At 37.4% G+C, this 27,132-nt stretch overlaps 1 protein-coding gene across 1 annotated transcript in view; it reads right to left on the bottom strand.

Annotated features, from left to right (window-relative positions):
* Positions 1–27,132, bottom strand: part of LOC124555064 — a 704,233-nt gene that overhangs the window by 28,423 nt on the left and 648,678 nt on the right. Inside the window, exons 66-69 of the mRNA XM_047128850.1 lie at positions 23,335–23,474; positions 16,947–17,147; positions 908–1,029; positions 94–215 (exon numbers count right to left, since the gene is read on the bottom strand). Coding sequence (XP_046984806.1) covers positions 94–215; positions 908–1,029; positions 16,947–17,147; positions 23,335–23,474 — 585 coding nt within the window. The remainder of the gene's footprint in view (positions 1–93; positions 216–907; positions 1,030–16,946; positions 17,148–23,334; positions 23,475–27,132) is intronic.

Raw genomic sequence — 27,132 nt, 5'->3', positions numbered from 1 at the left:
ATGAAAATACATTTCTGAGTAATTTCAACTGCTATTATGTTGTAAATTGGAAGGAATTGGTTAGCAATATTCTTTGTAAACTTGATACAATACCGTCATATTTTCAGGTGCACATTCACTGCAGGGCAGAAGGATAAATGTTTTTGAAATTCCAGGTCTGTATATAAGTTTAGTAGCATAATTAATTGCACCAAAAATATCTCTGTTGCCATGTCCTAGGGGAAAAAAAACAAAATTTCAATTGAAGGTGTCAATTCAGATACATAAGACAAATAATAGAATGAATAATTCACTCTGCATGAGAGTGTGCACTGACAAAATACTGTTCAAGATATCATGAAAATTTAACAGAAAGTTATAACTTTTAACAGACCATAATCACAATACTACAAAATTTACAGAAACTATTTTTGTATCAGCTAGTCTAATCGCTCTGAAAATGCCTGTTTACTGTTTCTAACTTTAAAAAATTCCAAGTACACATGTACAGTATTAGAAAAAATGCTCAGAACAAGAACACTTGGAAAGTTCTTGCAATATTGGGAGTCAGGCTAATTTCACTGAGACCTTTACACATAGTCTGATTAAAATACTAAAAATTACTGTAATATTATTGGTGCATATGTTCTTTTCACTTATTTTACTCAGAGAACTTTGAATATTTCATTGCCTAAATTTCTTAAACATTTCAGATGATGTTTAGTTCTCAGCATAGTTTTAGTGGTACATTCTAAAATGACCACTGTATAGAACATACTGTATAGAAGATATTACAGTCATTGGTACAGTATGACATTGTGAAATCTCGTGACAAAAGAAAAGGTTATAATTTAGATCTAATGCTAACTCCTTATCTGAAATAATTTTATGATTCTATCTATTTGGCCGTTTTCCAGTGCCTTCTTACCTGTAACAACATTGTTAAAGTAGTCAGCTATGTGCTCTGATGATGTGAAGATCTTGTTGTTCATGACAATGCTGCGTGGTGCATCATAGACACCATCTCCTCCAAATACAATAAGAGAAAATCTGCAAAGCAAGGTTATAGCAGTACACTTGGTGTATAATTCAGTACATTAACATATGTTACTAGCTCTTAACTGACAACTGAACATCATAACCAGAAAATCTAGCTAGTATTAAAAAATTAACATTTTTAATAGCCATTGGGACATAAACAACACAAGATCTCATCAAGCAACTAGTGTAACAGCCATTGTGAAGAACAACTTGGAAGTCATGTCCATTTAAATAACAACACACTCTTTAATCAGCATATCTGATGTATCTCCACAACATATCAACAGAATGTAAGTATTTTATGAGCCATTTAGAGTTCATCTGTGACTTGGTGTAGTGCTGTCATGTTTTCTCACCATACAGAAAAAGACAACCACATATCATGATGTGCAGAAAGGACTGAGAAGGGGAGAGATACATTGTGGACACACACACACACACACACACACACACACACACACTTGTTGCTCTCTCTCTCATAATAGGGGCACTGATTTCTTGATTTCTGGAAACAGTCAGTCTTCCACAAGCCAGGTCCCTTTGGTATTCAGACATCGTATAGCTCCAACTAGTGACAGCTGTTTGTTTTCTGACATTACAGTGAGGTGGCTATATGTACATGTCGCAACCATGTAGGTGAGCAATGGCAATATCTTTAGTTACATAATGACAGCAATTGCAGCACCTGGATATGAAAAGGAGTGTCTCATTTTTGTGGTGGTCACACTGGTATTGTTTGGGAAGATGTGACAGAATGCTTATAATGTGACTGTCGAGAAGTGTATCTAGCAAACACTGCACGAAACTGATAAATGACTTACTGACTTGAGTCACCTTGTAAATATTTTGGGGACCGGACCATGGTATCTTTTAAGGGACTCAAGAAAAGCAAACTCTTTTTGTATCAACAGCAAAGTGTGAGGAGGTTACATTCATCTGAGGCCCTGCCTGCTCATGCCTTCATCACAATCCAATAATTTTCAAGACAGGTGCCTCCACAGGTGGACTCAGTAAAGTCATTTCACACTATGTGGTGGACAGCTCCAAACAACATATAACCTAAATTTCAAATGTCACATCTTCGGCTGAGAAGGGGGAAAAAAAATCTTAGCCACCAATGTGGGAACCACAAGTTTCATGATTCTTCAGTGTCCAATCTGAATGGATCATGGATCACCAATGGCTCTATGTCACTGTTGACCCTGAATGAAAATAGAGTGAATGGCACAATGAGTGTACTGCTGGTCATATTTTTAAAGCAATTACAAGTTCAGTATCATTTTTTAGTCATATTTTGGTGGCATTTTCTAGTGAAGTCCAACAATTTTTACGCCTTTGCTGATGTTTGGTGCTATGCAGAAGAGCCTTCTGCCACACCCCTGAAAAGACTTTCTGTTCATTGCGTTACACATCACAAATGTTGCAGCAATGGGCCATGTTCTGCTGTGCATCTGAAGCCACATTCAGGAAGGCCTTTGACCAATGCACCCACTACTTACATGAGTATTTCCCTCTAACATCTCTTGTGAATCTATCATCTGCATATGGAAATTGGACAATAAAACACATTCCAACTATAGTTATTTTCCTTTGTATATAAAGCTCACTGAGGCAAGTCCCAGGTGAAAGAGGCTGCAAAATGGCTATCAGTCAACCATAAAATTATGGTAATAGTTGGCCAGTCCCAGGAAGGTGTTGGAACTTTGCCAGAATTTTACGTGGTTGACCATCTTTTTACTGCATTTGATATTGAATCCATGAACCCTTTCTTGGGTTTTTTACACTGTTAAATTGACACTTTTTAATACATCAATGTAGTCACTTCACTCTATGGCTGACAATTTCAGATCCATATTTCCACTAAACACAGTAAACGGCACATGTTATTACACTTTCAGCCAGGGGCAATTCTAGAAGTTGGTAAGGTTGTTGGTTGTTTTTTGGGGAAGGAGACCAGACAGCGAGGTCATCGGTCTCATCGGATTAGGGAAGGACAGGGAAGGAAGTCGGCCGTGCCCTTTGAAAGGAACCATCCCGGCATTTGCCTGGAGCGATTTAGGGAAATCACGGAAAACCTAAATCAGGATGGCTGGACGCGGGATTGAACCGTCGTCCTCCCGAATGCGAGTCCAGTGTCTAACCACTGCGCCACCTCGCTCGGTAGTTGGTAAGGGGGATGGCTAATGGTGGGGGGTGGGAGGGGGGGGGGATGGAATATTGTCTAACAAAAGGAGAGTTGGGGGCCTCCACTGACAAACTGGTAAAATTTGGTGTTGCTTAAAGCAGTTTTTGATAACTGTTTTGGAGTTCAGAGTAAAAACATGTCCACAGAATGTGTGTGCCCAGGAAAACAATATGATTTGACCCAGATGTTCAGCGATCTCAAAGTTGTTGTCTGGGATCAGCAATTTAAGTGTTGGTAGGCATACCTGGCATATTTAGCTTTCTTGATTATTATTAAGTGGCACTCATACATTAATATACATCCAATGTATATTAATAAATAATGAGATGCCCATTTTAAGTTAACCCTTTGACTGATGCTGATATGTTAACTCGTCATGCCTCGCTGTTCCCCTGGCTTGCCTGACATGTATACACGTCGCCTTGGGTTTGCCCTACAGCGCTGAGGACGTGTTCAAGCATCCCATGCCACCGGCCTTCCCACCACTAGGGACGAGTTTAGGCACAATGAGACAGAGCTTCCTGAGTGCTATGGACGTGTATACATGCAGAGCTGTCTTTCCACCCTGCTCTTCTAGTAGCTGTTCAGTGGTCTGACTGTGTAGTTCAAGAGTGCATATATCTTTGTTGCTGTACTCGCTCTTTGCAGAATTTGACTTAGATTCCTGTAATTTTGTCAGCTTTCTTGTTTTCTATGTCCATGGTTGCACAGATAAAGAAATCCTGGATATGCTCACTAAGAGTGACAGTGAGTGTGAATTATCTGAACTTGCTAACAGTGATGAGTCTTCAACAGAATCTTGGAGTTGTAGTCCTCAGCCTTTTACATCAGAGGGGAGAGCAAGAAATACAGTCAGCAGTTCCTCTGAATCTGAGGAATCAGAAAGTGACAGTGAAATGGTTCAGAAAAGAGTGCACTTCAGTGATACATTTGACTGGAAAGAAACTGATTTCCATCCGTTAAACCATTACTTCGATGACTCGAGTGCAGGACAAAAATGTCAATTAGATACTGACCCAAGCATTCTTTCATTTTTTGTGATATTTCTGTCTCAAGATGTGTTGCAATTTATTGCAGATGAAACAAATCATTTTTACGTTTACACAAAAGAAAATACTACAGAATCTGTGAATTCTCGACCGTAAAAGTGGAAAGACACTGGATTTGTGGAAATGTATTGTTTTTATACTGTTTTCCTTCTAATGGAACAAGTTAAGATGTTAAAATTTAGTGATTATTGGTCCACAGATACACTTTTGAACACACCAGTTTTCAGCAAAATTATGTCCCGAGACCATTTTTGTCTGCTTCTGAGAATGTCACACTTCAGTGATAACTCTGAAACTACTGGAGGCAACAGTCTATTTAAAATTAGGATGATTGTTGACAAAGTTCGTAAGACGTTTCGTAACTCATATCACCCACATCACAAGTTTTGTATAGATGAAAGTCTCTTGCTGTTCAAAGGACGATTATCTTTTAAGGAATTTATTCCCACCAAGCGAAGTAGATTTGGAATAAAGACATTTGTACTGTGTGACTGTCAGAGTGGGTATATCAACAGGAACCACACCAATGTGTGACCCTGCACCTAACATAAGCAGCCGTTCCAACTCCAAATTAACTCTCTTGACAGAAGAGTTCAAATGAGGTTGGTCATGGTGCCCAAGAACAGATACAAACTCAACACTAGTATGCTTCAATGCTGATGCAATCTTTACCAGGCCACACTCTATACTGTACCCAGGATCTCTGTCAATACTATTACCTGCCCCACCCACTATAACCATGGTGACTTCCTTAGTGAAATCATTGCAAAGTGATCCTAAATCCTCTGTCACTTGCTAGAGACCATCACTAGGTTTAAAAAAATTGGTTACCTGATATTCTGATTCGAGTTCATCCTGCAAAAGTTGGCCAACACCTCTCCCATGGGAACTACCTAACAACAACACTTTCTTTCTCTTTACTGATTTCCCACCATTCTTACTTTTCAATTTGCTGTTGAAAGTTTGTTGTGCCCTGTCTACACCTGCAACTGTTTGAGGTTCACCAGCTTCTAACTGAAGAAACAGGTCAAATCTATTTCCACATTCACCATGAAGTTGTAAGACAAAGTTCTAGGCCTGTTTCTCCTGTTGCCTGTTGCCACTTCCCACCTCTCTTTACCCTTCTCCCTCCTTAACCTGTCAAGATTTCCCCTGGCCTTGTCTAACTCAGCCTGAAGGGCAGAAATTTTCCCCTCTTGTTCGAGTATCTTCCTATCTCTACTACATATCCTACAAAACCACTGATGAGTCTCATTTACTTCCCCTATTCCCACGCCACTACAGTCACCCACATGGAAAAAACTACAGCACCCATCACACCAAAAGCCCTGACCTAACAATTCTACAGCAAGTCAAGCACTTTTCACTCATGATAAACATAATTGTTTATTAAGAAAAAGTCAGTTAAATTACAGATAAACACGAAAATATGGTTCCACAAATTTGGCCTATATGCAACTGTGTGTAAACAAAAACAACAGTGGAAAGTTTCTGAAACAACAACTTAAAATTTACGCTACTTTCTGGAAATGTGAGTTAAATAATGTAGAGGTATGCTACAGTTAAATTTCTGGAGAGAGCAAAGATCAACTAAACAAAATTATATAGATTTGCTACGGCAAAACATAAACAGAAAATACGAATGTACAATCTTTTTGCATTTTCTGCTTTATTACATAAAGAAAAATGAAACCATTAATGGTATGCTTAAAAGGCACATTAATACACCTACTTTCCATGTAATCAATACTAAACTATATATTTTTATAATCTAAGAATGACTTATCTTTACGAGAACCCCCAAACTCGTGCTAGTCACCTGGCTGCAGCATGTGTGTCCAAGAGTTACGTGATTTAAAAAAAATATGTATTTAAGTGTAAACTTTGCCTTTTTTATAAAAATCTGGAAACAAACTGTTGCACAACTACTCTGGTAATTGTAATACAGTTCTCTGATAATGGAATGTGGAGGACAACTATGAGTGATGACATATGAAAAGTTAGGTTAATTTGATTATGTTATTCATTAATTGCAGGCATAAATGTAGAAACTCATATTTTTCCAGAGTGAATTTGGACATGCCATGGATATACAAAAATAATATTGGGTCAGCTGGCTGTAAAAAATACTGTAAGGCAAGCCTGCAGAAAGCTGTCAGTGATGTCAAGGCACGTAAATTATCAGTCAGGAATGCGTCCAAAAAATATGGAATACCACCTAGTACACTTTCAAAGAAATTAAATAACAAAAATTCTTTGAAAATAGGTGGACAAACTGTTTTTAGCTTAGAAGAAGAGAAGACATTAATCAGTGGATTATTTAAATGCGCAGAATGGGGCCAACCATTAATGACAAGTTAGATAAGGAATATTGTAAAGAGCTATTTGGACCAAAGGGGAAGAGTGGAAAAGAGGTTTGAAGACAAGAGGCCTGGATATGAGTAGGTGAAAAATCTGCTTTCATCGCAATAATTTGAGTGTACATTTGAGTGAAAATGTAAAGAGAGCTGGAGTTAAAGTGAACAGAGATGTCATAGCAAGCGATTTCAAGAATTTGGAGGAGACTGTGAGAGGGGTTCTGCCTAGCCACATAGTCAACTATGATGGAACCAGTTTCTCTGATGATCCTGGTGCTGTCAGTGTGTTAGTCAAGAGGGGATGTAAACTTCCTCATAGAATCATAGACTCATCCAAAACAAGTACATCTGTAATGATGGCTTCTGCAGGAGATCTTCTGCCACGTTATGTAGTTTATAAGGCCACTCATCTGTATCCAACCTGGATGGAAGGTGGAATGAATTGTACAGCATACAACAGAAACCAGAGTGGATGGCTGGACCTCAGTACATTTGAAGGTTGGTTTCAGACACTAGCTTTGCTGTCTCTTAAGATGGCTTGAAGGGGTCAAAGTTCTGATAAGAGAGAATCTCTCAAGCCACATTTCCTTGTTTGTAGTCTCCCAATGCGAGGAAAACAATATTACATTTTTGTTGCTCCCGCAAATGCAACACACATCTGCCAGCCTTGAGACATGGCATTCTTTCGCCTAATGAAGATGGCTTAGCGAAAAGCTTTGACTGATTGGAAGAAAGGCAATAGGGGTGTTCTTCCTAAAAGCGACTTCCATAAGACATTGAATGTCACATTTCACTACAAGGATGAGAAAACTGAAGACAATGCTATTGCAGGATTTCGTGCTTTTGGTGTTGTACCTTTCAATCCAGAAAAAGTATTATCCCTCTTACCTGTCAGTAGTTTGGAAAATGAAACAGGCGACCCAACGCAGGTTTGGTCTGACACCTTTGTGGAACACCTGAGAGATGTTCGTTATGGGTCTATTAATGCCCAACCCAAAGAAAGCCCATGATAGGAAACTGGAAGTTCTCCCTGGGAAAGGTGTCATGTAAGAGACAGAAATTTCAAATGATATAAGAGTGGACAGCAAGGAAAAGGAAGCCGATGATCCCAAAGTTTTGGAGCAAGAAACTGTAATATCTGAGACAACAACTGAAGAGGAATATGGACCTGGACCTTATGAGACACCTCCAATGATAATGGACAAAAAAGATTTTGTCTTTGTTAATCTTCCTGTTACAAAGTCTACCCATCCAAAATTATATGTAGGAAGGATTGAGGCTATGGAGCTGCATGATGACGTTTAAGTTAATTTCACGAGGAAGAAAATCAGTGAGAAACAAGAATACTTCTTTTTTCCTGACATTGTAGACATGTGTGTGGTGTCAAAAGCACAAGTTGTGATGAAGGTGACAGAAACTGATTTCCAATGAGGAAGAATGATATTTAAAACTCTAGAAGGCATTGACATCATGTAATGTAAACTGTTGTATTAAGTAATGAATGGTATGGTTTGTCTTTTGTAACATCAGTCTTATAAATGCATTTGTAAACTCAGAGATTTAATGGTTAATAAAGCTGGATGGTAATATTAAAAATATCAATTGGCATTAATTAATATAAAGTTGAGGTAGTATAAATGCATTTTTCTTAGTAAAAGTCCTGGGGAGATTTGAAACACTATTCAGATTAATATTTGAAGAAGGGTTATGGTAGAGCATTTTCATTCTTTTAACACATTGCTGTAGGAAGGATTAGAGATGCTGTATTTAAAATTTCAAAATTATAGTACAATATTTAGATATTAATTTTCAGTAAAACTTTCATTTTCCATCCCAGTTCACCCCAATTTACTGTATACCACCAACTGTGACTGCAGGTAAGCACAGACCATGTAACACCTACTGGAGTGTCTACTGTGCTCTGCATCTTGCACAGAAGAAGATCTCCTGCTTGCAACTCTGAGGTCAGCAGTAGTGTAGCTTGATACTTCTTTCTTTTATTGGCTTGTAGTGGCAATTACCATGTATTGTGTTTGCCTCTGACCCTAATAAATAATAATATACAGTGTTTTTTTAGGATTTTGTTTGTCAGTCCTGAGGTGTATCCAGCAAAATAATTTTGCTCCAGAGAATACCGCAGTGGTTTCATACATGCCATCAGGGATTGCATCATGCCATACTACCTGTATATAGCCACAATGATTATTGTCAGACAGTGGCACATTTGCTTGTAGTGTCTCAATCATTATAACTTCTTGTCTCAAGACCGTCACCTACCCTAGAAACTCCTGTCTCAAAAATAATTTCTGCCACCTGTGTAGGCACTGGCTCTGATAACTACAGGTCAGGGTCAACTGACGAGACTCAGAAACTGAGTAAACTTTTCTACAACCTAAGAGCCCCTAAAACAACTATAGATATGTCCTCGTAGTGCCAGTTCATCTTACATGTTGCCTTAGTTTACATTTTTTCTCAGACAACAAACAGTACAAGCTACCTCCATATCCTGAGGACAACAGCGCAGCAAACCATAGCAAAAAAGTCAATGCAGGAATTATTTTGTCATCTTGCTGTAGATGGCCTTCCATCAGAAGTCCATAACACTATTTTCTTAGGTTATTACCACAATCATTTGATAAATATCAACTGTCACCTTTTGAAGCTCAGTTGTTTTCACCAGAGGTTGTGGCACCCCAGATTATGAGGATGTTGAAATTACTTCCAACCATACTCAACATGCTTGGGATAGCAGGAAAGTAGAGATCATCTGCTTACTTTCAGCTGAAAATGGTTATATATGTATATACAAAGGGGATAAAATTCTGAAAATAAAGATTCCTCCATTTACCCATCAGTTACCGCTATTTTGCTAGCCACATCAAGCTTATTTTGGTTGAATGAGGGTTAGAAGTAGCTGCCATAATTCTCTCTCTCTCTCTCTCTCTCTCTCTCTCTCTCTCTCTCTCTCTCTCTCGACCATCACCCACATATATTTACAGAAATCATAGCAAACTGTGTTCCAAATGCTCTTTGTGTGTCCCTACACTACTCAATGCCTGCAGCATGTACTGAATGTTCATCATATAATTTTTTTTACTCCACCAAGGAATTTTCATTATTGCAAAAGAAATTGACTATCACTTATAGGTAATAGCACATCACTAGACATAGTCAAGATGGCACGCACTGGAAAGTGCAGTGACAAAATGCTCATAAATAGGTGAAAGCTAAATGGTGCATCGTGTAAAAAGTGTCAGAAATGGGTCGTATGAGGAGTTCTATGTGTGAAGAGCAACATGTGGCTGCATGAAAGATATGCAAAAATATGCCTAAAATTTATTTGTGAAGATATTCGCTGGCCATGCCTTGACTGTTTGCAGGATGGAAACACAAAACTAGCTTCCACAGTGAGTTTGCAGGAAGAAATTCTTAAAGTGCTTTGCAGAGGCACTGATGCTTTAAACACAGAATTATCAGTGCAGAAGCAAGAAAATTTTGACCTGAAGTGTGGGAAAAAATGTTTTTGCAAAACAGCTGAGTCAATAGACAAAAATAGCATAAAAATGGGTGGACTTATACAGTTAGCTCAAACAATGAGGCTGCTGCCCATAGGGAAGAAACTCATATGGGAGTCTCAAGAACCGAAAATAAATACAAGTGGACAAGTGTAACTTATAGTAAAAAGAATTCAAAATGTCTCAATAATGAAAAACAGAAGGAAAAAAAAATGAATTCCTTGTTATAGGTGATTCTCTGCTGAAAAACGTGGTAGTGCTGAATTCCACAATAGACGTTCATCCAGGTATCAGGACCCACCCTTTGAAGAAACACTTTAGCAACATATAAAGCTCACAGGATGGTTTAGCAGAGGCATCTTGGAAGAATTACAAAGGTGTCTTCATCCATGTATGTAACAAATTTTCTTAGAAGCAGCACTGAAGAGTAAACTGTAAGTGAAACAAGAAATATAATTCGATCTGACTGTAACCTCTACAGAATGTCTAAAATCTTGGTGAGTGGTATTATCTACAGAAGATCAATCAGTCATCAATATTTTGGAGAATAAACCATGATTTAAATGAAAACTGTAACAATCTAGGAGCTATGTTCATAAATCCCAATAAATTCTTAAGCAATAAATGTTTGGGTAAAGACAGTCTTCATTTAAATAGGTTAGAATCCAAAATTTTTAGTAAAATGTTTGCTGATACATGTAAAATTCTGCAAAATAGAGGAAACTTAAAAGAACTGATGGGGATGAGAAACAGTGTTTGGCAATGAAAATGGCAGGACTGAAACAGTCCCAAAGAAAGAGTATGCTTGAGACCATAACTAGAAAAGAATGTCCCTACATAATGCACTATAAATGGACTAACATGTAAATACTGACTTTTCAACCAAGGTCATAAAGTGGATGAATTACAAATCATTCCATCTGAATGTTGAAATATCAAAGTTATTTGCCTCAATGAACATTGGGTTACATCTGAAAATATTAAACTTCTTAATAAAATTGAAAATTTTGAATTAGCTAACAGCTTTTGTAGATGAGAGAAATCACATGGAAACTCTTGTATACATATTCATTCTGATATAAAATATGAAATAATAAATGATTTAATCATCTGATTGAAGAGTGTATATTTGAAAGCTGCTGAACTGAGTTGAGGGACCTAAATGTCATAGTAGTTTCCAATTATAGAGTACCAGAGGAAGCTACAGTTAAAGCTTTTCTCGTGAAATTTCATTGCCTGCTTGAAGAACTCAGTAAAGAAAAAAGGAAATACATAGTAATAACTGCTGATTTAAACATTAATATCATTGTTGAAAGCAATGATGTGTCCAAATTCACTGACTCACTGACTTAATAAAAATCTTTGGCTTCAAAATAAAATTCATGCAACCCATTAGAGTAAATGCACAGCCAACTACCTATATTGATAATATTCTAACAAATTATGTATTTGAAGATGTTTATAAATTTTAGATAGATTTAGGAATCACTGACCACTCTGCATTATTCATTGAACTACCAAAAATTAGGAAAGAAATTTCATATAACAAAAGGGATATGAGAAGAAACTTCAATGAAAAAAAATGTGTATCAGTTGTATTTAGAAATAAGTTAAGAAAGGTTGAATGGCCTTACAACAGCTGTATTTCAATTAATAGTAACGTCTGACAATTTTTAAAGTTGCTTTCTTGAAATATTTAAAGAAACTCTTCAACTTAGAACCACATGCAACAAAACGACTAATAAACTTAAATGGAGAACTCAGGGTACAAAAATGTCTAGTGCTAGGAAGAGGAAACTCCACAATTAACTGAAATATAATAAAAACAGACATTTTACTGAGTATGTTTGTCATTGTAAAGCTATATTTTAAAAAAAAAAGTTGTGAAGGCAGCCAAACAAATGGCGAACAAGGAGTTTATTGTACAAAATAAAAGTACAACAAAAGCAGTATGGTCTGTTGTCAAATCATAGGTAGGTGTTAGAGTTAGTAATAATGAACTATCTAGGATTAAAGTAGATGATAGCTATATTGTAAACCTGGCTCAAATATCTGAGTGTTTAAATGAATTCTTCATAAATGTGGCAAAGTCAGATGTTGATGCAGATTAAAGAAAATCCCTTTGGACTCCACCAAGAAGCTGAGTATCTTACAGATTTTAAAAAAGTCACAATAAAGCATGTGGAAAATGTTATAGTACCATTACAAAATTAAAACTCTGCTGGGTGGGATGGGATACCACTAAAGTGATTAAAACAGTGTGTAGCATAATAGCACCTCTCGAAACTAAAATATTCAACCAGTCTTTTGAACAGGGATGCTTTCCCAATGTTTTGAAGTATGCCAAAGTTAGACCTCTGTTCAAGAAAGTGTTGAGGGAAGACATGGGAAACTATCACCCCATTTCTATTCTTCCAGTTCTGACCAAAGTGTTAGAGAAAGTAGCTGCAAATCAGATGAAAAATTTTCTTGTGAGAAAGATATTATTATAAGTAACCAGCCTGGATTTAAACCAGGAAAAAACACTCTGGATACAGTGAATAATTTTATTGAAAAGATATGTAAATCACTGGGTCAGAGGAGTAAGTTGCAGGTATCTTCTGTGATCTCACAAAAGCAGTTGATTCCATCAACCATGACTTGCTTATCTACAAATTAAACATATACAGGATTAAGAACAATGCTCTAAACTGGCTAACATCATACTTACACAACAAAAAACAAAGGATAACTATAATCTCAGATGCAGTGAATTATTATTCTCAATGGAGTACAGTATCACAAGGTGTGCCTCAAAGCTCCATTTTGGGGCCAATCCTGTTCCTATTCTACGTAAATGACTTACCCATAAATAAAAATTCCTCTTCGGTTCTGTTTCCAGATTATTGAAGATGACAATGCACAAAAAATTATGAGCTCCATTGTAATCACACTGGTTCTAGTTAAATGGGTTGAAACTTGGTCCATTTCAAAACCAAACATTCAAAATTCGTGGAACTCAAAATACAATATAACAATCAACTTATGAAAGAAGTTGATATGGTTAAATTCCTGGGACTAAATGCGGACAAGAACTTAAGCTGGAATACACATATTGACTTCCTATCAAATAAAGTAACAAGTTTCACATTTGGAATGCAAATACTAACAAATTCCACTGACTAGAGTACATGCAAAATTTTGAATCTGTCATTAGATATGGGATAATATTCTGGGGAAATTGAAACAGTGATCTTGAATACTGGAACCGCAAAAGAAAATTTTTCGATATATGAGGGTCACTCCAAAAGAAATGCAAACTATTTTCAATTAAATACATCTTTTATTCTATTGTTTGAAAGTTTTACAGTGTGTAAATACATCCTTTAGGAACAATATTTTCATTTCTCCACATAATTTCCATCCCTCTCAACTGCCTTACGCCATCTTGCAACCAGCTCCTGTACACCCACACAGTTAAATTCTGGACCAACCTGTTGGAGCCACTGTTTGGCAGCGAACACAAGGGAGCCAACACTTTCAGTATTCTGCAAACACTTCCGTCCCCTATCCTAATGTAGTGTGACATTCGTTCACTGTGATGCGTCTGTCAGCAGTCACCAATTCAATAACTCTCTGCACATTGTGTGGAGTGTGTGCAGTACGAGGCCTGCCACTGTGAGGAGAATCCTCAATATTGCCATACCCACTTCCACCATGTAACCTGCTTGCCCACCAACTAACTGTACTGCGATTGACAGCAGCATCTCCATACACCTTTTTCAACCTCTTGTGGGTGTTTCCCACTGTCTCGTTTTCACAGCACAGGAATTCTATGACAGCATGTTGCTTCTGACAAACGTCTAGATGGCTGCTACAATCTTGAAGAAATGCTGTGACGGTGCCACTCACGGGAACAGTTTGAATTAAGTTTGAAAACAAGCGTGAAGGATGTGGTGGTGGTGGTTAGTGTTTAACGTCCCATCGACAACGAGGTCATTAGAGACGGAGCGCAAGCTCGGGTTAGGGAAGGATTGGGAAGGAAATCGGCCGTGCCCTTTCAAAGGAACCATCCCGGCATTTGCCTGAAACGATTTAGGGAAATCACGGAAAACCTAAATCAGGATGGCCGGAGATGGGATTGAACCGTCGTCCTCCCGAATGCGAGTCCAGTGTGCTAACCACTGCGCCACCTCGCTCGGTCGTGAAGGATGTATCTACACACTGTAAAACTTTCACACATGCAGAATGAAAACTGTATTTTTACAAAAATAGTGTGCATTTCTTTTGGAGTGACGCTCGTATCTGTACTGCACAGCAAACAGGGTCTTGTTGCCCATTAGTTTGGACATTACAAATCCTAACTGTTCCCTCCATATACATTTATGAAAATATAATCTTCTTACTGAGGAAGGCAATGGCAAACCACCTCCACTAGGACCTTGCCTAGTAAGGCGGCGCGGTTCTCCCGCGTCGCTCCCCTATGCTCTGTAAAGAAGTATGGGACTCATCATCATCATCAATCTTCTTACACAGCAGTCAAATATTATTTGAGGAGAATCATTTCAACCACACTTAGAACACAAGAAATTAAAATAATTTTAAACTACTCACACAACTGTTGAAATTATATGCATGGAGTCCACAGTACATGGTGATGACAATATACAGGGCAATTATAATTAGAGTTAAACTTTCAAAATGCTGTAGAAATAAGACCATGGATCAGAATGATGTCAAATTGCAAAGAAATATTATTGGATAAGGGAGAAAACGTATTGCAGAAGAAAAAAAATAGTGTGAAAATTGATCAATAGATGGAGCCGTATGTGTCAGAATACGTAAATGAAAACACCTGTCATGTGCATGACCCATTGAAGTTGGTATAAAGATGCTGGGTTCATGGCTTTTCCTCCTTTCGCATCTGTGACATTCACCATGTCTGTCTCAATGCAGGATCGTGCTCTGCTTGTAAAGCTGTATTACAAGAAAGATGACTGTGCGCATGTCGCTCTTCAGAAGTTCCAGACACTGATCATTCATTGTCATCAATCACAACATTTTGCTTAAGAAACTTGAAGCTGAAGGTATTAGGGGCCCAACCTATGAATGGATCAAATTTAATCTCCAAAATAGAGAGCAAGTAGTTGAGTTTGCTATCCAAGAAGGGAACAAGATAAAGTCCTACTGCTCAAAAAAGCAGAACATTAAGTACAGTGTACCACAAGGCTCAATTCTAGCACCAATTCTGTTTCTACTCTTTCCAAATGACTTGGAACTGACCAATTCACACCATAATTACATAAAATTTGCAGATGACACAAATGTGATAATAAAAGGAAGGGCCAGAATGCACGAGATTAAAAAGTGTACCACCCATATTTTAACAATTTAGTAATAAACATAGAAAAAACAGTTACAATGCACTTACACACCATGCAAAATAATTGTCCACTAACATCAGATATAGAGATGTTCACCAGAACCCTTGAAAATGTAAGCTCTACAAAATTTCTTGGCATATGAATCCAAAAAGATCTAAGATGGATCCAACATGCAAAATGCACAAATAAATTGAATACCATGTGTTATACTGTCAAAATTCTTTCTGGTTGTACCTTGAAAGAAACACTAAAAAATGTATACTTTGCCCAGGTAGAATCTCTACTGTAATGTGAAATAATCTTTTGGGGAAATGCATCTGCCAGCAAAAGTTGTTTTATATGCCAAAAGAGAATTTTAAGAGCAATAGAAAATGCTACCACCAGAAGCTCACACGAGACCTTATTTAAGGAACTTCTCATCCTTCCACAACCATGTCTAAATATCTTACAATAATAATATTGTTTAAGAAATAGCAACAGTCTTTTATTGACTAACCGGAGTATCCATCTGTGCAACACATGGAGAAAGCAGTATGTTCAACATAAATACACAACACTAAAACAGAATGGACTACTGCAAACAGGGAGCAGACTCTGCGATAAGCTACCTTATAACATTACAAAAATAAAAAGACACCTCAAAATTTAAAACTGCTGTCCATAAATATTTATTGCAAAGTATTGTTATAGTATGGATGAATATTTTGAAATATAAAAATTTGTTTTGTCCATGTTCTGTACTTTGTATGTAAACCCAAACACCTTAATGCGGAAGTATGTCATCTTTACTGTTTTACTATAGTAATGGATTTTTATTTCCATGTTACTTGCTTATAGTTTCTTTCCCTTAATAATGTGAACTTATTTAGAAATAGTGTGCAATTCTTGATTTTTCACGAAATATCCACCTATACACTTTTCTGTCCTTGGGATTACACATGTATTATGTGAACATTTGTATCATCATAAGATCACTGTCATACTCATTTTACCCATCTATCATCTCATCTCCATTTTTAACTTGTCCTATATCATCATGTGATTCTCTGCACACAACGTATGATCAACAGGATAAATAAAATTACAATTACAACTGAAGTAATAATAAGTACTGGGTGAAGCTTGTGTAACATTGATATATTTTTGTGGCAGCAAGATTATTTTGATTGTAAAATGTAGCCTCTGACAGACCATAAATATCTTTAAGTTTGTAACTTATGTTTGTCAAATCTAGCTCATTCATTAGCATCATTATATGCATATCTTCTACTGAGGACCAATGTCTCCACATTTTCTTTGGCTTTCAATTTAACAATTTTTTCTCAATAACAAAGAAACATACTTTACAGGTAAGTATATGTTAATTTACATTACTGATAACAAGAATCAATAAACACAACTTTAAAAATAAATATGTGGCTGCAGTGTTAAAATAGAGACTATTTACTTCTTTTTACCTGTTTGATACAAATCCATTATCAGTTAATTCTTTTGACAATGCGGATATCAACAAATCTATATTTCGATTTTCCCTGATATTTTTATTACACTCTGAAGCTTCAACAATAAAGACTATATCTGTGGAATGGGGAATAGAGGTTCCATTCAGCTGTAGAAAATCTCCTTCCACAAGATTTGTCCCATTTGGTAAGACACACCTGGACAAAGAATGATTCAATTAATTGATTAATAATAATAGTCTCCAAAGATTTCAAAAAGTTCTGACATCTTCAGAAGCTTGGATGTAAAATAAGAGTACCAAGAACACTTTCTGAAAGTTTCATAAGAGTAGATTTTAAATCTGAGGTACATGAATGGAAATAAGTTCCAAAACGTATTAAATGTTGAAACTGAGACAATAAATACTGTCATGAGATCAGTAAGTTTTACAATAATTGGAAAAAAATAATTTAAAATTTTCGCACGATTCCATACAGCTTGCTTTACATGTTCAACAGGAACATAATGTAGTTGTTTTTGATATTTAATGAATACACACACATTTGAAAAATAAATATATTAATTACATGTGTAATACAGTTATATATTTAATTTAAAACAGTGAGATAATAAGTACAGTGTCATTGCCAAATACAACTTGAAAATCATCCACAAGTCTTGAGGGATTTCTAAAGTTCAGTGAAGCTGACTGCCAGTTACAAAGGCATGGTTGTCTGTTATTGACATTCTCATTTATTACAAATGAGAATGCAGCATGAAAAGCGTATTCAATTTTTCATGGTGCACTAAATCTAATCTAGAGGAACTGCATTGGTATGAAGCAAAGTTTTCCCAAAATATGACACATAATCGTAAACTTCTGGGACCCCATATTCAGTACTGAGAAATGAAATGGACAAGATGGAAAGCTGTCAAAAAATAGAAAAATTATCAAAAAGAGCAACAGAATAAGAAAGAAAAGTAATGCAGGAAGATAACACAAAGGACAGAATGGAATGGGCAAAGTTAATAATATAAGGCTGAAAACAGACATTCATACCAAAACTGGGAATGTGTGCTGATGCCTTAATTAGGTTTGAGAATGAGGAATCATCGTAAGAAAAGACAAGCTGTTGCAACAGAAAAGAGAAAGAAGAAGGAAACAAGGAGAAATTCAACAGATAACCAACTTTATATTCATTTGCTAACCTGTTCAGTTTCTTGTCTTGTCAAAACTCTCAGTTCATGTAAGGATTATAAATATCTGGATGTTGCCCCCTATTCCATGAATTCCAGTGCTTGCATGCAGTGTCTCTTCTAATGCATCTCTATGTTGATTCCTAATCTGACAGGCTTGCCCCTCCTTCAATAGCCTTGACCACCTTTGGACCTTGAGACTTCTTTCATTTTACATTTGGCTTCTAAGTAAGGAAACTTTGCCATAAAAATCTCACACTGAATGTTGACCTTCTGGCATTGGTGTCAAGTGAATTATCATATTACCTACTTTTCATATTCTTGTCATTTTAACTGCATACTTCAGTTTATTTAGAAATGAACATGACATATCATCAAGGGACGCAGAAAGAGAATTGTGTTTTCTTCAAATAACAGCTGTCAGTAGCACAGTTCCAGAGTACTGAAAGACTTAGATGCAAGTAAGGGTATTGTTTCATTTCAACAAGAACAAACACTATGATAGATGTAACTGAGTTAGTTGTTTATCTGGTGGAATGTGTTGAAATACGAGAGAAACCATTAGGACATTTAGTAACTCTGAATGCTTTGTTTGTCATTTCACATTCACAGCTTCATAACAGAATTCAGCTGAAAGGTACCACACAATAAGTAAGCTGAAAAATATAATGTCAGACAAGAAAAACAAAGGCTATAATGAAATTAGTTATACATGAGCTACAGGTGCTTTGCAATATTTGATATTTGCAATGAATGTAAAAACACAATAAAAATACAGTATCACTCAATTTAAGACCTGGAAGCTGCTTAACAAGCTTCAATAACACATCATGAGACATAATGCAGAAACCAGTTATCAGCTTCGAAAGCTATATTTAAACAGATACTGCTTTGTTTATTAGAGCAGCCAGCAGTAGGATATGACTAAATAGAGAAGGATTGATAGATCATTCTCAGTATTTACAAGCCGTAGTCTATATAAGGAGTGAAATGTAGTTTCAAGAATGATAAACAATGCTCAAAAAGGATAGTGTACACCTAAGTGACCAAGTAACCAGAATGAGTCTATGTACTGTAGTGAAATCTCTGTATAGGGTTCATCAGGATAATTAATTGTGTTCTCTGCACAATAATCTACAGGCATTATGATACTAAATCTATGAACAATACTTTTCTTAGCTTTAGTATGACAGCACTTAGTTTACTAAATACCGTCTAAGACATATAGAGTCTAAAGATGGCCAATGTACTGCTGAAGCCAGTAATGACTCTTTAGAATCTGCAGAAGGTGTGACACTGCTGCTACTCAACATGGTTACCATGGATACTACACAGGCTGATGGTGATTTGGTAACAAACAGGGAACAGAACCCTGTTGTGGAATGAACTTTCCATGTGAACTGAACCATGGGACATGGAGAACCTGAACCCTTTTAGATACATGCACAATGATATACTCGGCATGTTGCTGGCACAGGTGGCTAATGACTGAACACCTGAAAACTTTAGGTATGAATCACAAGGCTAAGTCATGGCAGTCTAACTCTGCAGGAGCACTGGCGTGCTCTGGTTACTGCTAATTCCAAGTAAAAAGGTCTACCTATTGACACAAAGTGTGTGCCCTCCATGTTAGATTTTTGAACTACTCTGCTGTTCTACAAATGCCAGCTCATCTGCCTTCATCTGTGACATCTAATGGCAGGGATACTAAATCTCTCCCCCAGAGAAGGCAATGAAATGCTGAAAATTGCTAGGCCTGGGCCACAACCTCTGGTGTAAAGCCGGAGAATCTGGCAATGGGCTGACCACTAAAGGAAGCAACACCAATGCTGCTGGCTCCACTGGAGGGGTGAAAGGACATGGAGGCAGAGGATGGCAGTAGGGACAATACCACCTCCATCAATGAAAGGGGTGAGGAAGCAGAAGGGAAGGAGCAGGGGGAGGGGGTCAAAATCCATGGGCTCCACCATGGCAGGTGAAGGCATGAGCTGTGCTTGGACTCGAGACTGCAGGCAAAGGGAGGATGGTGGAGGGCATGGAGGGGGTGGCAAAGATGAGGTACACTGCTGCAAGTGTGGTCCTGCTCAAAGAACAACATTGTGATTGTCCCTGAAACTCAGCTGATTGGCAACTAATTGGCATCATGTGTCAGCTGCTCTCCACCAACATTAACCATAAAAAAACTGCAGACATTTTGTGGCCCACCACAACCCTTAGCAGCTACCCCAGTCACTGCCATAGGTCCAGGCCCACATGGCAGCCCAGGAGGAAAATGCAGCGAGCCATGGTGGTCAGTGGCATGTGACTCAGGGTGCAACAAATCCAGGTGGACCTGGGGCTGGTGCCCATGTAGACGTTCTGTCAGACTGAGCTGCACCCACTGACTGGCATTGCCCAGTACATAGACAGACAACTCAACAATACATCAATGTGGGAAGAGGCATGAACAGACATCTTCACATGAGTCTCGAATGTACGCACGAAGCACACCATCTCTGAGTTAGAAGTTGGGTGAAATGGGATGGTAGTCACTGTTTGAATACCACTGAAGATGCTAAAGTCTTCAAGACTCCAGTGATAAAAATTGCCTACTAGTATTGGTCGTGAGGGTCCTAGGGATTCCTCAATGGAAAAAAGTAACTGACAACAGGCAACTAGTGGCTGTTGATAATGTGGACGAGAGCTTAGCCAAGTGGTATGTGAATTTTGCCAGCACACTGACCACCAACAACCACATGCTGCTCAAAAATGGACCCACAAAATCATTATGCACGCTGTCCCAAGGACAGGACAAGGACTCTGGGTCTGACTAAGGAAGGAACTGGCACAGTAGTGCAGCCTGGTTCAGCAAGCCTGCACCAAGTGTTCAATGTAATGATCAATGAGTCAGTAGACATGACATCACACCAATGGCTTTATTTTGTCATATCCCAGGGGAAAGCATACAGCAACTGGAGAATGTGAGGACACAACACCTGGTGGCAGCCACTCAACAGCAATGCTCTTCTGTGGCAAGCATGAGGATTCCCTGCACAACATTGAGTTGAAAATACGCATGCCACACTGGATCGGCATCTGAAGAGACACACTCTGGGGACTCATCTGGACCACTGAAATGATTTTCTGGAAAAGCAGGTCAGCAGCCATGGTGAACATGACCTCTTGTGCTGTCAACTGAAAATCTGACAGGATTTGCTACAATTAATCATCCAATGTGAAGATGAGAGTCTCCAGCTGATCAAACCCCAGATCAGGCACTCCCAGTAACTGTGAAAGTGGATTAGTATTGGCACGCTAGGCATTGGAATGGTAACAAACGTCATAAGAATAGTTACTGAGAAAGATGGTCCCAAATTATATAATTTGGGACACCATGTATGTGACATCACAGATGGGCACACAGGTTGTCTTTCTATAGGAGGTGGTGACTCTACACACTTGAGCAATATTCTAAAATGGGACACACATGTGCTTAGTAAGCAATCTCCTTTGTATACTAATTGCACTTCTGCAGTGTCATACTAATGATTCCACCGTATGCAGACAGTTATGTTCATTGTGAGCCTATGAGATAATTTCATGAATGAGAGCTACAAGTAACGTTTTTAAACAGGCACTCATTTCAACCATTTTTGAACACACAGTTACCTAGTATCAGAGGCATACAGATCATCGCATACAGATCATCACAAATGCTTTTTACTGGATAATATTAGGCGTAAGAATTTTTCAAAATTACCTCCTCCATTTCACTTAGGTTATTGTTATTATTTGGAAAAATTTTGGATCAAAAATCTACATGAGGTGAAGTAGTATGAAAAGTAAATGTGTATAAAAAAGGAAATACTGCCTCAGAGTGAATAGACTTACCAAACAGTCTTCCACAGAAGTTGCGTTAATAATACTTTGGGCAGAACATTCATATGTTTAGCTATTTCTGTTACAATATTATTTAAAATAAACAAGAATTTTTTTTAACAATTTTAACTGTCTGAAAAAGTGTTCTGGCTAATTTTTGAGCTACATTTAGAACAGGCAAAAGTATATACATTGTGGATGTTCTGCATGCAAAGGATGCAGCCCATATCTCCTTGCCAACAACCACATTTTTGTTGTGACAAAATCACCATTACCATCATCAGATGGCACGGAGAATATTGTTTGTGCGTCACATCACTGCAAGTAGCTCAATGTGAACAGTTGCTAGGTTAATACTCCTGGCGAATTGCAATGTGCTTGCACCAAGCAGTGACATGCTGGCAGTGAAGTTGGAGCATAAATGTAGCCTTAGTCTCACTAGACATACAGGAGAGCTTTTGTGAAGTTTTGAAAGCAGGAGAGCTTCTGTGGTAGGTAGGAGTGAGGTACTGGCAGATGTAAAGCTGTGAGGGTAGATTGTGATAACTCAGACAGTAAGAGCATTTCTTGTGAAATGCAAGCTTCTCGGTCTGAATGTTGGTCTAGCACACAGTGTTAATCTGCCAGATATTCACACTGAAAGTTATTTCTGTGTCTACTGTTTGCTTTCCCTCAAAGATAATATGGGACACTCTGGCAATGAAGAACTGAGATATCGATATATTCTCTTTAATAGATATTTAATTGGTCATGAGTTACAGGATTTTGGCAAACGAAGAAACTTTCACTTTGTCTGTGCCTTTAGAACATCACGTTACAAGCATGAATTGTGTTTTGTGTGATTAATGTTTGTAGAATCTGTGCTAGTTATTATTATCTACTAAACGGGTCACTCTGTTCAGAGTTACACTGATATTAAATGGTAGTTCTATGACACTGCTCAGGAGTTTGCATCATTTGCATGATTTGTATGATTACAATCACACTAACTCAGTTATTGCAAGAACCTTCTTAAAACAACAGAAGTGTAGCATACAGAATGTTCCTAGTTTCAGTATAAAAATTTGAAATTACTTTTGTTGATGGACTGTTGAAAATAACAATGCACAATTTTGACACCTTTCCGCCCTTAAACTACAGAACTGGAGCCCATGTACAGAATGGTTTCCTATATTGTGTATATTAATTAAAAACAGTTCCTTTTAAACTAGAACATGACATGAAGTCTCAAGAGGAGCATTTATGCATGAAAGACAAAAGTAAAATTCAAAAACTTTTGAACAGTGGGAATGTAACTATACTGTAACATAGCTCTGAGATAGTATTGAATCCTTAATGACAATAACTCACTTTACACATGTATCTGGAATTCTTAATGGGGTGTGTTCCAGCAGACAAGCCTGCATATATGCAATTGCAGTTGCACAGGCCTCATTTTCATTCACTGGGTCACTGTTTGTGCACATATTCCAGAATGGTGTTGGATCAACCTGTAATTTTATTCAGATATCAGTCAAAATGAGCACCTCTAAATTGTATAAAAAATATTTCCACACTAAAATGATAATATAAGCTTCTTGAAGCATATACATGTATTCCATAAAAGAGAATCACATGCAGGGCGATCTGATGAACTGGGAACTTTGTACAGGGCATAGTACTCTGACCAAGGAAAACAAATTATTTAAAAAGGAAAATTTGCACAAGTGAAATGAGGCTCTAGTACTTCATTTAGCCACCTTTACAATAAATACATAATGTGGATAAATAGAGTTCCTCTATATCTTATTAATGTCAAAACTGAATATGAATGTCTTGCAGAAAATATCTTGCCTCCAGTAAGTTTTATATCACCCGTGTGAGAAGAGCCCTTACAACATGTATCACTATTGGTTTCCTGTTATGTACCCCTAGTTTGTACAATTTTCAGTAATCTCTAGTAGTGACATGAAGAATAGCGGTAGTACAAACATTGTGCAAATCATCTTGTGGTCATACCAATTATACACACTACCACTAGGCCTTTTATATTGAGTTACATTTAGAATGCTTCTGTCTGTTTGTATTGGCACATACAAGAACACAAAAATCTGCTCAAATGCAACTTGAAAAGCAAGAACTGGTGGAAGTGGTGTAAATAAAAAAATTAACCTTCAAGTACACTGCATAATGAAGCCACGCAAAAGAAAAGTAAAGATACGGAGTGAGTGGGTTGGTGAGTACAAATGCATATATATGTCTGATGAGTGCTGTGTTATTAATTGTGTAATGCTATTGTGGTGTAGCTGCATTTGTAAATTTCTAGTATGCTTATAAATTCTTCGGATAATTCCATACATTGACATGATCAGCATCACGTTGTACTATATATGCTGTTTTGCCTTTATGGCGTACAGGACTGTCTCCACACGTCTATAACACTTCTATATCCTATTATACTGCCTAATGTCTTGTCAATACAGCATAAATCAGAAGATCTGGCATACAGTTACCAAAATCTGTTGGCATTGAAGGTGTATAGCTACAATAGTAGACAACACAAACACACACATCCACACATTTCAAGGTACCATAAAGAGCTTGCACACCTCCATCTCATCGTTGGTCACATTCTGAATTTTTTTATTAAAATAGAAAACCACCTGGATGCAACACATTATCTTTGGGTACTTTTAAACACTCCTTATTATGCACTTTTTGGCAATGATTGTGGATTAAATTGCAATTTAAGACATGTGTCACTGAATATGAGTTGGAAGTTTCTACATTTACATCTGCACTCAGGAAAGCACTGTGGAGTGCATGGCAGAGAGCACTACCCACTGTATCTGTCATTACAGTTTCTTTCCATTCCATTCATGTGTGGAGAGTGGGACTAATGACTGCTTAAATGTCTGTGTGTGCTCAATATTTGTCAGGGATAACAAGTTGCTTGGGTGTCTCATGACAGAAGAATTGTAAATAATCTAGTAAACTGTACTTAAAGTAGGTTTTGTTCCTATATGAGGATAACAACAATTTGGCTTTAATACATTCAACAAATATTCACATTTTTTACTAACAAAAGATGTATCACTTGCAAAATTGGAACTTTCTTTAGTTCCTTTCTTAATCACCTCTGTTGTTTAATGATTTTTCATATCTGTCTATTAGTTTTATCATTTTTTGTCATAGTCAGTTGCCACAAGTCCTTTATATCAGTTGTTCAGTGCATTTTTGTCATCAGTTTCAATATGTTTCTTGCCCTTGAGTTTTGTGAAAGATAAAAATCACTAGAACCAACACCCAGGTCAAAATTTTCCACACAGATTGATTTAACAAGTGTATGGTTGCAGCAGCATGATGAAGCAAGGCATCGATGTGGAGAAGCACAACACTGTAGAAAGCATACTATGTCTACAATTTTGGAATCTTCATTGTAGTTGCCTTAGTATATCAAAATTTGACCTGCAATGGTTATAGTGCTTTTTGCATGAAATCCACCAAGGGAGCACCCTTACAATCTGGAAAAAAAAAAAAAAGTTTCCTTCTGTTTTTGTTTTCGGAGCAGTTTATTTCTTAGGTAATGAGAGTTGATGCCATTTGAGTGACTGATACTTGGTCTTTGGTGTGAAGTGAGATGCTCATACAGTATTTCATCACCAGCAAAAATTTTATCAAGAAAGGCATTTCCATCTACATTATACCATGTCAAAAATGTCAGTGATGCAGCTTTCAGTGTCTCTTGTGTTTGTCACTCAGCTGCAGGGAACCCACCGTTCATAAATTTTACTGTACCTGAGACGAATGGCCCCAATTTAAACAAGCAAAGAACAAAATATATTTGAGAAAGAAATGTGTGATGCATCTAGAGTTACATATCTGTCTTCCACAATTCCTTTATTCAATTTATTCTTCCAGTCATTGGTGATGAGTGGCAGAGATCTGGACTGAATTCCACTGTGTGCATTTGTCTGTCCATTGTTGAAAATTTCATACGGCTTCCTCTATTTCTCTTCATTCAGTACTGTATACCATATGACATCCTTACTTGACAGTAAATTTCTGCAGGTTTAAACTTCTGAGAGTTCAAAAACTGAATAACATGACTTCATAGTCAGCCATATTTTTATCATAGAGATGACAAACAGTCACAGTATTCATAATAATAACTTGTTTTGGGTGGATCTCAGATGACACTGACAAGATATTATGGAAACCATTTGACCTAGTATAACAGCACCATATCACACAGGGAATAGGTTTTTATTTCCCTGATTATTCATGTACATAATGAAAGGAATGAAACTGTGAGCAGCAACTTTCTCCAGTTATGTGCTGACTATAAGAGTTGGTAGGAAAACACTTTCCAGTTTCTCTTCATTTTCTTCACATTTCTCTTTCCTTTTGACTCCTAGTGTCTTTCCCATTGTTTTAAATCCTAGGACACCTGGACAAACAGTTGCTGTCATTCTTACAACATGTAACACCTTTATCAGCCTTGAAAACAACTGCAATTCACTGACTCTAAAATGGCTTTGATAACATTCAGAATATAGGAGTTACCAATGTCAACCTGTGAATGTCAGATGCTTAGCATACACTCTGTCGCTAACACTAAGCCAGCAAAATCCTGAGGCTTCACAAGTGGTAACTAGTGGATATCAGTTTCTTGAGTCCTAGCAGCTCTGTGTCATTGCTCTGATTCACAGAACCTGTCACCTTTAACATATGAAAGACAGATTAGATATTGCAGAATGAATTTTAACTCTGCAGCAGACTGTGTGCTGATTTTAATTTTCTGTTAGATCAAAACTGTCTGCTCAACCAGGAATTGAAACTGTGATCTTTGCCTTTTGTGGGCAAGTGCTCTGCCAACTGAGCTATCCCACCATGACACATGACCCGCACTCACAACTTCATTTCTGCCAATATCTCTCTGCTACATCCCAAAAATTCATAAAAATTCTCCTCATACATCATGGGTCTAGCACTCATGGAAGAACATACGGTCACTGCATAGGTCATTTGGTACAGTACTTGCCTGCAAAAGGTAAAGGCTCCAGGTATGAGTCCAGGTCCAACACAGAGTTTTAATAACCCAGCTCATTTTAAATTGTATGGGGCATTCAAAAAGAAATGAGCCACAAGCATAATTACATAAACCAG

Source organism: Schistocerca americana, chromosome X (genome assembly GCF_021461395.2).
Source record: "Schistocerca americana isolate TAMUIC-IGC-003095 chromosome X, iqSchAmer2.1, whole genome shotgun sequence".
In the NCBI taxonomy this organism is placed as follows: domain Eukaryota; kingdom Metazoa; phylum Arthropoda; class Insecta; order Orthoptera; family Acrididae; genus Schistocerca; species Schistocerca americana.
This window is presented reverse-complemented; position numbering and strand designations above follow the sequence as displayed.